The sequence below is a fragment of the Monomorium pharaonis genome, chromosome 5 (assembly GCF_013373865.1).
Source record: "Monomorium pharaonis isolate MP-MQ-018 chromosome 5, ASM1337386v2, whole genome shotgun sequence".
NCBI classification, from domain to species: domain Eukaryota; kingdom Metazoa; phylum Arthropoda; class Insecta; order Hymenoptera; family Formicidae; genus Monomorium; species Monomorium pharaonis.
The window spans coordinates 3,964,629-3,977,663 of NC_050471.1; the positions used below are offsets into that span (position 1 = coordinate 3,964,629).

At 41.5% G+C, this 13,035-nt stretch overlaps 1 protein-coding gene across 3 annotated transcripts in view; it reads left to right on the forward strand.

Moving 5' to 3' along the window:
• The window catches only part of LOC105837087 (CCR4-NOT transcription complex subunit 6-like), a 498,126-nt gene that overhangs the window by 463,691 nt on the left and 21,400 nt on the right, over positions 1–13,035 (forward strand). For all 3 annotated transcript variants that reach the window (XM_036286726.1, XM_012681574.3, XM_036286727.1), the window contains one exon: positions 5,692–5,760. In XM_036286726.1, the coding sequence (XP_036142619.1) occupies positions 5,692–5,760 (69 nt within the window). The remainder of the gene's footprint in view (positions 1–5,691; positions 5,761–13,035) is intronic.

A 13,035-nucleotide genomic window follows, 5' to 3' on the forward strand; every position in this document is an offset into this window, starting at 1 on the left:
AGAAATAACATCGGGCCAGTCACGAGCCGCGATTAAAATATCTAATTGAATGTATGATTAACGAACGCTGTCAATTTGCTGTAATCGATTATGCTTGGTGAGACCACCGCGAAACCACTGAAGCAGCACCGCAGTTGTACACGCAATGTTGTTAATTACCCCCGCCGTCTTTTTATTATTAATCGATAGTAAAATTATTAACGTTTCTTTAAAATCAATTGTAATGTCTAATCATCGACTAGTTTTTAAGATAAATAAAATCATCAGAGGCAAGACGCGATACTCAATTTAAAAGGGAATAATTAACTAGGTTAAAAAATATCGGCTTTCTTTGTACTGGATTATTATGTTGTCTTCGATACTTTTACGCCGGATAATGAACAGTGATTACATTAAATTTTTCCCGCGACTCAGTTATCAAAGAGAATAATATCGCGAACGATCTCCGAGGAAGCATAAATTTTAGCGATCGCATTATCGAATACAGACGCGGCGAAAATTGTAATTTCAATAAAATGAAGGCAGCAAGATATGCAACAACAGGGCGTACAGATTTAGTACTCCCGTTTCTTTTATTTTTGCTTGAATTATACGGTTCCGCGGTCTTAATAAAAAAAAACGTCGCGATGGAGCAATTTCTAGATTAAGGAAACACGGCCGCAAACTGTTTTGCGAAATTCTCAACGGCGTGGTATTAAGAAAATTTTAATATATATACGCGCGTGTAATACGACCGAGGAAGATTAAATGCATCCTAAATAAAATAAGAGCGCGCATAAATTAAAAATGTCGCGACTGTAATAGCTCCAGCAGTCTTCTCCTGAGGAGTCGTGGAATGAGTGCGCTTTAGAAACGTCGGGGTTGAGTCGCGGTTTAACTCCTACCTGCTTTGAGCACTTAATGATTATTCGTTGAGGAAAATAAGCGAAACGAAAGTTAGATAAATAAAATTTTACATTAATTACTTTATATTAAATAAAATTATATTATTTTATCATATGTTGCTACATATTACTTTACAATATATTTAAAAAAAAAAACAGAAAGAAAAGAGAAGCGAAACTTTATAGTCAATTTTTTTTTAAACGAACGATAACGTTGAAGAAACATCTCGCGTTTGAGCGCGCGTCGAACTTATCCGATCGTTTTACATCTCAAAGCCAAAGAAGCCCCCCCCAAAAAACACGCCGTGCTTCGTATAAATGCGCATCTGCGTTTCGTTTCAGTCATCTCAGACGCCTCTTCGCTTAATCAACACGTCAATTCGCGAAACCAAGACGTCTCAATCCGCGAGACGTTAATTATTAAGGCGAACGAATTTAGAGAGATCGCTTCCCATGACGGGCGGCGTGAAGGGTTCCAGGGAAACGAGCGCGCTAAAGGGAGAAAGGCACAGACGGAGAGTCGGTCCCCGACGCGCGATAAGCGAACACGAAGTGAAGAAGCTCGAACACGTTGCACGGGGGAAATTACGAGGGCCATCTCGCGCGTATCGCGTCTCGACGGGAGATCTTAATTGGGTCTGTAAGACCCGGAATGCGGACGACGGACGGCTCTCTCGCGTAATTGTTTCCGCGCGCGTTCCCCACCCGATCCTACCCTTATCCCGCGGCGTGTTATTCTACGTGAATCACACGGCTGTAATCGCGTGTCGCGATTTCCCGTCCTCCTCTTCCGCGGACCCACGGCGTGAGATTTCTGCGCCCCGTGACGGAATTCGGCGCGATCGACAACGTCCAAGAGATATAATTAATTAATTCTTCTCGTCCAGGTATTCTTTGCGCAATTATAGCGATAATACTTAATATATATAATATATATGTATAGTATACCTATATTTTATCTTATCGTTGAATTAATCTTATAAGATTGGCGCTCGTTTCATAACTCATATTCTAAGGAGCTTACAGTCATCGCAGCCGTCCAGGAAGAGAGAATCCACCGCGAAAATTAATATACGTATATGTAATTATGCAATCTCACGATCTCCGGGTTGATGGCTCAACTTTAAACAGATACTCATCTCATAATTCATATTGGTAAGAGGCTTATGTTCCCTGTACATTTAGGAGCGACCGTCAAAGGTACGTCTACCGTGAATATTAAAGTCGCGGATTCTATACAATTAATGACGGAATATCGCGGACTACGGATCGACGCTCGAGTTTGTTGCATAAAACGCTTGTCTCGTGCGCGTACGTGCGTGCGTGCTTGCGTGAAGGAGAGGGAGAGAAACACGGGATCAACGTTCAGAGGAGCAGCCGCTCTTAGGTACCGCGACGTCCTTGTCCTAAGCTCTACGCATTTAAATTCATTGAAGCCAGAAATACAACGTCGAATAAATCGCCGCGACGTCAACCGCGACGTGAAATACGCCCCTTTGCATGCCGAGCGCGGCTCTCTTTCTCATCCTTCTCTTCCTCTTCCTCCTCCCCCCCTTTCTCTCTCTCTCTCTCTCTCCACCTTTCTCGCATGTCGCCTATATTATCCCACACCGATGCTCCCAGGGGCGCTATCTCTATCTTCTCGCCTGCGGCTCCCGAGGGAGCGAAATAGAATTCTCAGTTTCAATTCTACGATCCCCTCCGTTCCCGCTCTTCTTCCCTTGTACCGCCATACTCGTTCCTCTCTTTCTTATCCCGCGTCCCTCCGCGTCGAGATAGAGACCAAGGCTCGTTGAGGATCTTCGCCGGCGATCCTCGCCGGAGTATCGCCCTCCATTCCCGCCTTCGTTTCTCTCTGCCCCCGCAGGGCAGATATTTTATCGGAAACGATCGATATACGACGATACGATGATCTCCGAATTTCTCCTCGAGCGCGCGGTCTTATCGCCGAGCGCGAAATATTGCACGGATAATGACAAGCTTCCTCCGAAACGAGGCAAGTGAGCGAGCGTAAAATCCCGCGGAAGGGAAAAGGAGGGAAAAAAGAGGTACGTATTTGAATACTTCACTTTCCTCAGACGTGTCAAGTGCGGAGATACGGTTTCTAAGGGATGTAACGTGGACCCCGTTTTTTTCCTTAATTTTTTTCTCTTCTCTCTCTCTCTCTCTCTCTCTTTTTTCTATTGTGTAACGAGCAGCAAGGAGCAAATAGCCGCGCGTGAAATTACGTGAAGATATTGGAGAAACGGATTAAACGCGGCCGGGCTCTCCATTTCCTCTGCTACTTCAACAGATATCCGCGCCGAGATCTGAGTAAAATCGCCGTGGTAATTGAGGCTTACCGCTGAAGCGTCCCGTTGACACTTAACGCGCACGGGGAATCCCCGGGTTTCGATTATGACGGCAACGGAAAGCACCGGCGAGAGAGAGAGAGAGAACGTTTCGATGTTCCCCCCGTTTTTGCGCGCGTTTCAACGCTAGCTCGCGCCCGAGCTATTCCCGTCCGATTAATCCCTACGTGCCCGCGGCAGCGGTGTGCTATGATTGGCACGCATGATTGTAACGCGACGTGTTACGAGCTTCGAAAAGCGTCGGATTAATCTCGATGGACGGCGCGGCGCGATTGAGTCGGTCATCCGTGCTCGCGCGCGCGCGCTCGAGATAATACGGCAACTTAATGACGATAATCAGTGGAAAGTGACTGCAAATTGCTCACGCTCCGCTGCATTCGGAAAACGTGTTATTACATTATATGTATATATGCATCGCGCCGTGGCACGTATTACTTTACACGCATCCAGCATGTCCTCCTATCGCAAAAAAAAGTCTCATTCGCACTTACATTAGCACGGTCGTTATTTCCAGCTTTATTTCCTCCATTAATTAACGTATCGTTCCATTTCTATTTTTTCGCAACTTTATTTCCTTCTGGAGTATTAGTTTTTCGTTTTTGCTTATTAAATTACATCTGGACGCGGGGAAAAAATAGTTTTGCTGAAGTGTCCAAAATTTAGCTGGATACAGATCTGAAAATAATTTTGTTTGGACCATCAATATAATTATGTAGAACGCTCAAGCTGGTTGCTGGAATATTAAAATGGAATATTTTTGTTTGCATTGCACATCATACTTTGAATATATGTTTCATAATTATTTTGATGGGCCAATAAAATTATTTTCAGATTTTATATGCAACTGAATTTTTCGACTTTAAAATTTTAGAGTTTAACAAAAACGCTTATATATTTTCTCGTATATGTAAAATGTGTGCACTTCTTAAACATTTGAATCTCATTTTCTTGGCGATAAGTAAAAGCTTATCTCGAAAGATAATTTCATTTTAATGGGGAAAAAGTAGGAATGTCCAAGAGTTATTTGCGAGCAGATCCTCGGTGAAATATCGGCGAAAGATCTCTCGCCTTCCGGGAAGATTTCGCGCAGCGACCACCGAATAGATTGCGAAACTTCCCCCGCGCCGTAAATAACTCTCCTCGTAGTCCAGAAACAACGAGATTATTCTTGAAACTTGGAAAATATTTCAAGGGAGAATCTCGAGAATGCCGAACATAAACGTCCGACAGGTCGACCTATTTTCTTATTATTAAACCTCAGCCTGACACACGTCCCTCTCGCTGTTCCACGGGAAGGATCGTGTCGAGAAGAGAGACGATCGAACACGGCACGTCTCGCCGCTTGAAAAATACATTCGCAAGACACCAGACGATTATCGGGGAACGAAAATAACGCGAGGTGTCGCTCGCGGAAGCTTTGTGGAGCACTTTTTGCATGACTTTTCGATACTTAAGCTAACCGCTGAAGGCTAAAGCAGGACTCTTAGACCGTATGACCGCAGTATCACGTATCCCTTTCTCATTTGCGGTGTGTATCGCGCAAGTGTGCGGTTTATCGATGTTAAAGCAATCGTTAAGAGAGAAACGATGTTAAAGCAATCGTTGACGTTCACAAAACAACTCGCTTAAGGAAAAATTTGTCCTACATATCATAAAATTCTACATTGGTATAATAACAATAACAACAATAAAAAAACAACAATAATAATGTTCCGCAATTTTGGGGGATAACGGTTTTTTTCTTACTGAAGCGTACGACATTTTGGATAAATTCGGCACTTCTCCCGAGAACATCTTCCATTAGTCCTCCCGGGGATAAGTGGCCGGAGGACACACGGTATAAACCCGCTGTCACATGCAGGCGATGCGACGCGGCGCGCGTTTTCTTTCCTCGCGTTTCACGTGTGCGTATACTTCTTGGCCCCGCACCCTGTTAATAGCCGCGGGGGCCTGTGCAAATGACATTCGGTTGAACGATTTAATTATCGTTTCGACCGTGCGCTTCTCCCATAAGTGAACGCCATTAGACGTAATGAACCGGGATTTAATGAACTTTAATGAGCGCGCGACCCGTGCAACTTCTCTCCTCGCCCCGTCGATTTAGCGATTATCACGATCTTTGCTTCGCCGTTTAATTAGATTATCCTTAGGAATATGATAAAACATTACTTCACCTGAAGAAACGATGCAAGTTGCATATCTTCGAGAAAACACTGTTGACAAAATTCAGAATCATCGATGCGAACTTTTAGAATAAACTAAAGCTAAATAAGTTTAGATAAACTTGAATGTGTACTCGAATAATTTCAAATTTATTTACTTAATAAATCAATAAAAAATTGTCAAGTTAACTGTCTGGCAAATCCGTTAATATTACAGGTGACAAAAAGTACTTTTCATATTTATTTATTTAATTTTATACATGTTACTAAATAACATTTTTTTGCTCTTTGCAGTTACGGCAAATCACCCGCCCCAAAGACCATGGATTCCATTGACGAGGCCCAATAGGTCAAGACCAACATGTGAGTACTTTATTCATTCTAATCACTTTTGTTATTAGATTCTAAAACTTATTTTTGCGTGTCATGAATAAAAAAATAAATAAAATAAATATTCCTCGCCTCTATTGATAAGCTCGTTTATCGAGTAAAATAAAATTCCGCTTATTTTTTTTCCCCCATTAACTTTTCACACGATGAATTAATTTATTTATAATTACACTACATTGCGAAGAACCGTTTCCTTCTAATCTAAAAACAAATATTAATCGCATATCCAAACGCGCTCAATATTATTCGTGATCACGGTATAGCGCGCGATGAATTTTTTTATTAGCAGGTTCATCAATGTCGTTTCGCGCCATCGTACATTTGCTAGTACGCGCGAGCCGTGACACTGCTGAATCAACGCGTAATGTTTACAACGTGCGCACGCACGTGGCGTCGGAAAAGGTAACGGGCGAGTCCAAAGATAACGTATGGGAAAACACGCAGCTGATAGTGAGTAATGGGCCGCTGTGACAATCGCACATGGCGAGTCAAAATATGACGAGCGCGCGGCGAATGCGACGTGTTAAACAAATTACAATTTACGTCCGGCGCTGTAATAAATTCACGCACTAAAGGCCACGCGGCGCCTGTGCCTTTTCTTCGCGCTGCGATATTGAACTTCTCCGTTACTTGGGTCGTTACTTACTTAAAGCTCGTCGCCGAGTCGCATTTATGCCTGTACGAGATTGTACCTACGCTCGTTTCGCCGGCTTAACGAAAACCATTTCTGCGCTCGTGTTTGAAATGAAACTCCCGTTATCAATAGAAATGAAACATCAAGACTTTTCCCTCTTAATTGATGGCCATCTCAAGAAATGATAGCGAGGATATCCGCGCCAAGCCCGTACTTGACACTTTTTTAATTATTTTCAGTAATTACGTTACAGTATTTTCCTGATTTTTTATCTCCTACGTGTCACTACATATAAAAACCTTTGAAGAGATTTGTTGAGAACAGAATTTTTAATTATTGAATTATTTTTTAAAAGAATATTTTTAATTTATCTTTTAACTAGTGTTATAATCTTTTACTATCTCTTTTACCATCTTATCATTTTTCTCTAGAAAGAAAGAGGCCAGACCAAAATACAGTAACATAACGGTCTCAAATTTACCGAGGAATCGTAGAAATTCCACGTGCACCTGTACACGTCTACCCTCTCTTATCCCAGTTTCCCGAAGCGAGGGACTCGCGCGGCACGCGATATCGCCCAGGGTGAGCCGCGTAAATTCGCCTTAACGTACCCGGGGTCCGGACGATGGTGGCACCTTGACCATCGGTCAACGCCGACGAGTTTCGTAGCCCCGGGGTGCGCGGTGCCGCATCCCGCCGCCGCCGCCGACGGCTGTATACCGCACCATCTGGACAGATTTATTGCACGACACGGGCACGGCGGCGACGACGACGGTCGAGGTAGCGGACGGAAGAGGGTGAAAGAGAGAGAGACAAAGCGCATACACCGACGGAGAGAGGTACAAACGGCTGGCCGGTTGGTCTGCCGCCGTCCAAAAGGAAGCCATTGTCGGCTCGCGCTGGACGCGATAAATCATTTCGCTACGGTTTACGCTATTCATTATTTACGAGGAGGCCCATTATACTTACGACGGTCGCTGATTAGTTATACCGTTTGCACGAATATGCAGATGCAGTGTCGTGTGATTCTTTGGCAAACTCACGATTGGCGCTTATGTAATTAGTATACTCGTTTGATTTTCTTCCTCTTTTTTTTTTCAATATTAAGAAGCGATAGATCAGAAAAGTGTATATTGATATGATCTCTGATTATATAGCGATATAGATGTAACTAAACCTGATTTTAGACTTTATCTTAAACTCACGTAACACACAGATGCAGCAAATTGTTTTTAATTCGCGAAAAAAGTATAATTGACAACATAAATGTTTATGTTATGTGCACAGCTATCTCCCGCGTGGGGCATAATATTTGCTTCTGCCTGTTAAATTGCTAGCCTCGATCACGTGTACGCGCGGCAAGTAGTGATTTATCAATAATTTAGAGAAGCACTAAAGCGGGAAATGGCGAATGATTTGGCGTATCGCTGACTTTACTTGAAAACATTACACTTTATTTCAAGGGGAAAAAAGCGAAGCGGGCTATTAAATTCTGGATAAATTACAGATGCTTCTACTGCCAGGTCTTCTGAAACGCGCTCGTTGTAATTCCCGCGAGCGAACCTCACGTACAGGGTGTATCGTAAATTGCGGCAATCAACAGCGGAAACGCATTTCCCGATGAGTTTAAAGACAATCTTCTTGTAAAATCGAAAATTCCATTCTAGATTATAATTTAGATTAAGATTCAATTAGTGGAAGGTCATTTAATAAAAGAGATCAAGAGCGTGCGCAATTTTTTAACCTTTAATTACAGTTCGGGATCTGTAATACGAATGTTATAAGTGACAATTATTACAAACAAATATGAAAAATGCAATTATATAGTTATAACGAAAATTTTAAGTAACTAAATATAACATAAGTAGGTTTGATATGAGTCTTAATTGATAAATAAATTGTATATAATTATAATTTTAAATTATAAAAAATACGCGGTGTATTCGCAATTTTTCAGTATCAAATAATTAGATCATCGAATTTCCAGAGAGAATTTATCGTGTCAAATCTATCGACGGATCTCTGACCGTCGTCAGATTTCACAACGCGCACCCCGTACATGTCATCCCGTTCCTCCGGAGAAAATCCGGTGCACTGCAAAGATACGCTGGATTAGAATGCAGAACGTGTCATTAGTAAACGGTCGTGATCGGGCATTGCGCACCACGAGGGTATTATGCCCTCGTAGAAAGAGAGAGAAGGAAAGCGGGGAAATGTGCGGAGCCGCGCTGCCGACGCCGCCGGTGGCTGCGCGTAATCGCTCAATGCCGCCTTACGAACGCGGCAATTTAGGAATTACGCGTGTGCGAACGCTTAAAACCAATTTCACCTGGAACGTCGCAATTATCGCGACGACCGGACGTTGCGCCGCACGTTACGCGATTCCGCTTGTGCGCGCTCTCGGGATCCGTCTGTCTGGTAGGTCTCTCTGCCGCTCCCGTCGCTACCCCGTTTATGACACGGGACCCCTCGAATTATTCTCGTATACGCATATTCTGGAACGCGCGGAATCTCTGTCACTCCACTGAATTTTCATATCCGTACCGTTTCACGGATACGAAATTTCATTATTTATTTAGTGCCGTGTTTTGATACGTACATTATTAATATACTTAACATCTGTAGTTCACTAAACAGATTCTTTCATATGATTATCTCAATATAAATCTGCTGATCAATTCAAAATTACTAATAACTGGACGATAGTCAGATTTATTTTTGAAAAGGTAGCAATTACGACACAGAAACTGATGAATGTGCAGCCGGCAACTAATTAGTTGGATGAGTTGGAAAACGTAATCTAATCAGTATTAGCCATCCGTTAGATCAATTAGATTTATTTCTACACGGGCTGTCGTAGCAAAGTCCTTTAATTATTTTTCTTCTAAATTCATTTAAGAAATCTACCCGATAATTCGTAAATTGTCACTCCACCGATTTCCCAATATCTCGATCCGTTGAGTCATTCCTAATTGTCTTACGCGGAAAGGACAGGCAACATCCTGAATCTCTCGCAACGTCGCGCAAAGTTAGCGCGACGCCGACCCTGTCGGCAGCCGGACAGGCTTGTGCAAATTACTTCTTGCACCTCGCGACGACCCTCACAATCATACTCATTACGGTGGCCCCGTACATGGCCGGGTCGGGTTCTACGGGACACGGAGCAATTACGCGCCATTATCATTCCGACGCTTGTAACTGCTTGCGCGCGCGCGATTATATTCTTATTAGAAATCGTTATTGCCGTGGCGTACGGTAATCATCGCCGTTGCCGCTTTTGTCGCGATTATTACCGTCATCGCCGCGTCGATGCGGCGTTACATGGGACGAGCGAAGCGGTGTTGCGTTTGTTACTGTTAATATCGCGCGAGGGACCGACCATTAACTATCGCGTTCACCTCGCCGGAAGATCATCGTCGTTGCCTGTTACTTAATTACCACGATTATCCCGATCTACAACGATAAGTAATGAAATAATGGCGCACCGCCGCGCGGGATTCATTTAGATACCGAGACAACAATCTCAGATTGTGCGCATCCGAGATATGCGTATACGTGTAGTTAACTGGAATCGCGGCTTTTATTTATTAACCCGAGAATAGTTATCCTATTTTTTTTCTATTCCGTAAATACCTACGGTCAGAAAGCCATTATTAACTACACTGTATGTTGATTCTACAATTTATTAATATCTAAGAATATTATACAGATAGATTCAACATTTTCTTAAAAAAGTAAGAGAAATCGAGAAAATATTAAACAAGCGAAAGAAGCACATTAAGCAACTTATTAGGTATTTATAAAAAATGAGGAAATCATAAAACATTTTTATATTGTGAGTTTCCATTGATGTTTTATATTTAAAAAATTTGTAAAGAAATGTTATTTAAAAAAAAATTAAAATGTATCCATTTTCCATTGGAATAATATCCATTTTATAACAATTTAAAACAAGGTTAACTCGCTATCGTATAAATTTATTTATATTGTATTTGCTTTCCTGTAGAATTATTAAATGGTTTTTTTTTATAATGAATAAAATTTTATTATATTAGAGTATAAACTCTTACCGTAAAAAAATGTTTCTCTGCAGTTGTTGATAAATTAATTAATAGATGTGATTGCTGTGTAAGGAATATTATTGAATGTACACCACAGCGCTAAGTGGATTAAAATTTATTTACTACGAAATTTTTATCAAATCATAAAAACGTTTTCGGCAGTCGTATAACGTATATTGCAAATATCATAAAACGTATATACGAATGTTATAAAAAAAAAAGATACGTTCGTATCTCGCGATGTTGCATAGAAATGTGTGCTCGAATATACGTTCAGAACTCCCTTTCCGTCGATTTATATCGCTGCATTTCCGCGAGGCACGCCGCGTTTATACATTCGCAAAGTCGGTCAGGCATGGCGTTTCGAATCTACGAATAACTCCGGTTACCATGGGGCGCGCACCAGCCGGGTTCGAGCTCTTGAATTTCGACTTCCAGTCGGCCAATTACTCGCGGGCAGATTTTTACGTTGTAAATATCCCGCCGCTGCGGACTGGAGATTCGCGGTAATACCGATTTACGAGCCAACTATTTCGGCGTGCAGCTGCACAGGTTTGTTGCGCCGCAAAGTCGGTTATTTATCGTCGTGGGGATCTTCGTGAAGTTGATCCTTGCTCGGAAATTTTGGCTCAGCTCGCAGCAGCACGAGACGCGTCACGTTTTATATAAAATATTTCTTACGTCGCGTAACGCGAGCACCGACTTCGATTCGAATTTTTTTAGACGCCTTCCTTAAGTAAAAATGTTACTTTGATCGTCTGGAAAATGCGATATCGAATCTGCTAATTTATTAATTCTCAAGTTATGCTTTAACCGTTTGTCGAGAGCGAGACATTCAGTGCGCGTGTAGCTTTGCGCGCGGCACGCGAGAACTGGGCGATGTGTAAATTAGGTAACCTGTTCGGATCTTCTCTCTCGTAGACTGGTTTGGCGACTCGTGAGGCAGGTCGCGGCTCGGCGCGGCATCATTGACCTCAGGCAGGATGCTTAGTCCGTGAATGGACCGCCGCTTGCATTCTGCCATTGACGGCCGTCGCCTTTTTGCGGCATAGCTCTCGTGGGGTCGACATAAAATAAAATTGCACTTCCCTTATTATCCTAGATGCTATGTACAGATGCAATTTTCTTATTCCCAATCCCCCTTCTAATTGTAATTTATTTGCGAATTGTATTTCTCGGATATGTGACAAAGAATGTTTTGTCCACTTATGAAATTACGGACTTGCCTCGATGGTAATTTATTGTTTTTTTTTTTTTCTATTATTATATTGCGCGAAATTAATGGCGAATTTATTAAGCATGAAAACAGGTAGCTAATTCTCTCCACGAATGCTAAGATTATTTGCAGATCTACACATCCAGCTGAGTTTTTTAATATTTTAGTAAAACCATTTTTTCCCGTGCAGATCTAAGCTTCTACTAAAAGTTTTCTTCGACGCACAATTAGCCCTTTTATCTTAACGCGATTCCGCAATGTGTGTAGAATTTAGCATTCAGCAGGTCGTCTGACTGTAGCTGCCACTCGGCCAAAGTTCGGGAAGTGTTCCTTCAAACATATTCCTCCGAGCTGCTAAAACACTTCGCAGATTAAAGTGATTAACAGGTTGGCTGCCGGCTGCCGACTATGCCCCGAGCACACCGTGCTCGTCGAACTTTAGCTTATGTCTTGCGGAATAGTCTTGTCGTTGCGGTAAGGTTTGCTCGCACGCACTCGCAAAATACTTTTACAATTACGACAGTTTTGTCTATCACTGAATATTTATCTCATTATCGTCCGGAGTTGATAACGAAAATTAGAACTCTTTATCAGAAGATTGTATTTGGAGGTGAAACTTGTGGAAATTTTAGTGGAGTAATTTCGTTTTATTTCTTTGCCCAAGCGATAAGCGATTGTAAAATATTCATCTATTTAGACCTATTGAAGAATTAATTAGACGATTAAAATTGTTATATACAGTTGCTATACAAAAATGCATGATTAAAATGTTTCTTTATCGAATAATATACGTACCTTGAGGAAATGTTATCGAAAATTTGCTTACTTTCTCGATATAATATAATCAGTAGCATCTATCTCAACAAATTATATTATATCTGTTCAGATGCAGTGTAAGATACAGAAGCATGGTATATATATATATATATATATATATATATATATATATATATAAAATTATTATTGATTGGTGAAACTTGAGCTTGTTTGACTTAGTTTGTTACCAATAAATGCGCTGTACTTCGAGAAGTGATCAGGTTTCGTTACCTCGGGAACATGATCGTAGATCGTAGCGATATGTACTATAACTATTCGGTAACTTTGGTTATTATCAGTTTGGACTGGTAAATCCTGGATTAGGCTAATCCTTTCTAAGGCAGTACTTGCCGGAAGAAAAATATTTGTAAAGAAATATTCGCTCCATCAATATCATAAAATGTTAACACCGAAGATTACAAAAATCTTCTTTAAAACTAAGGAAAAAAAGAGAGAAAGAAGAGAAAAGGTTGCAGCAAAAGAAAGAAAAAAGCCGATTTATTTCCCATATACATTTTTAA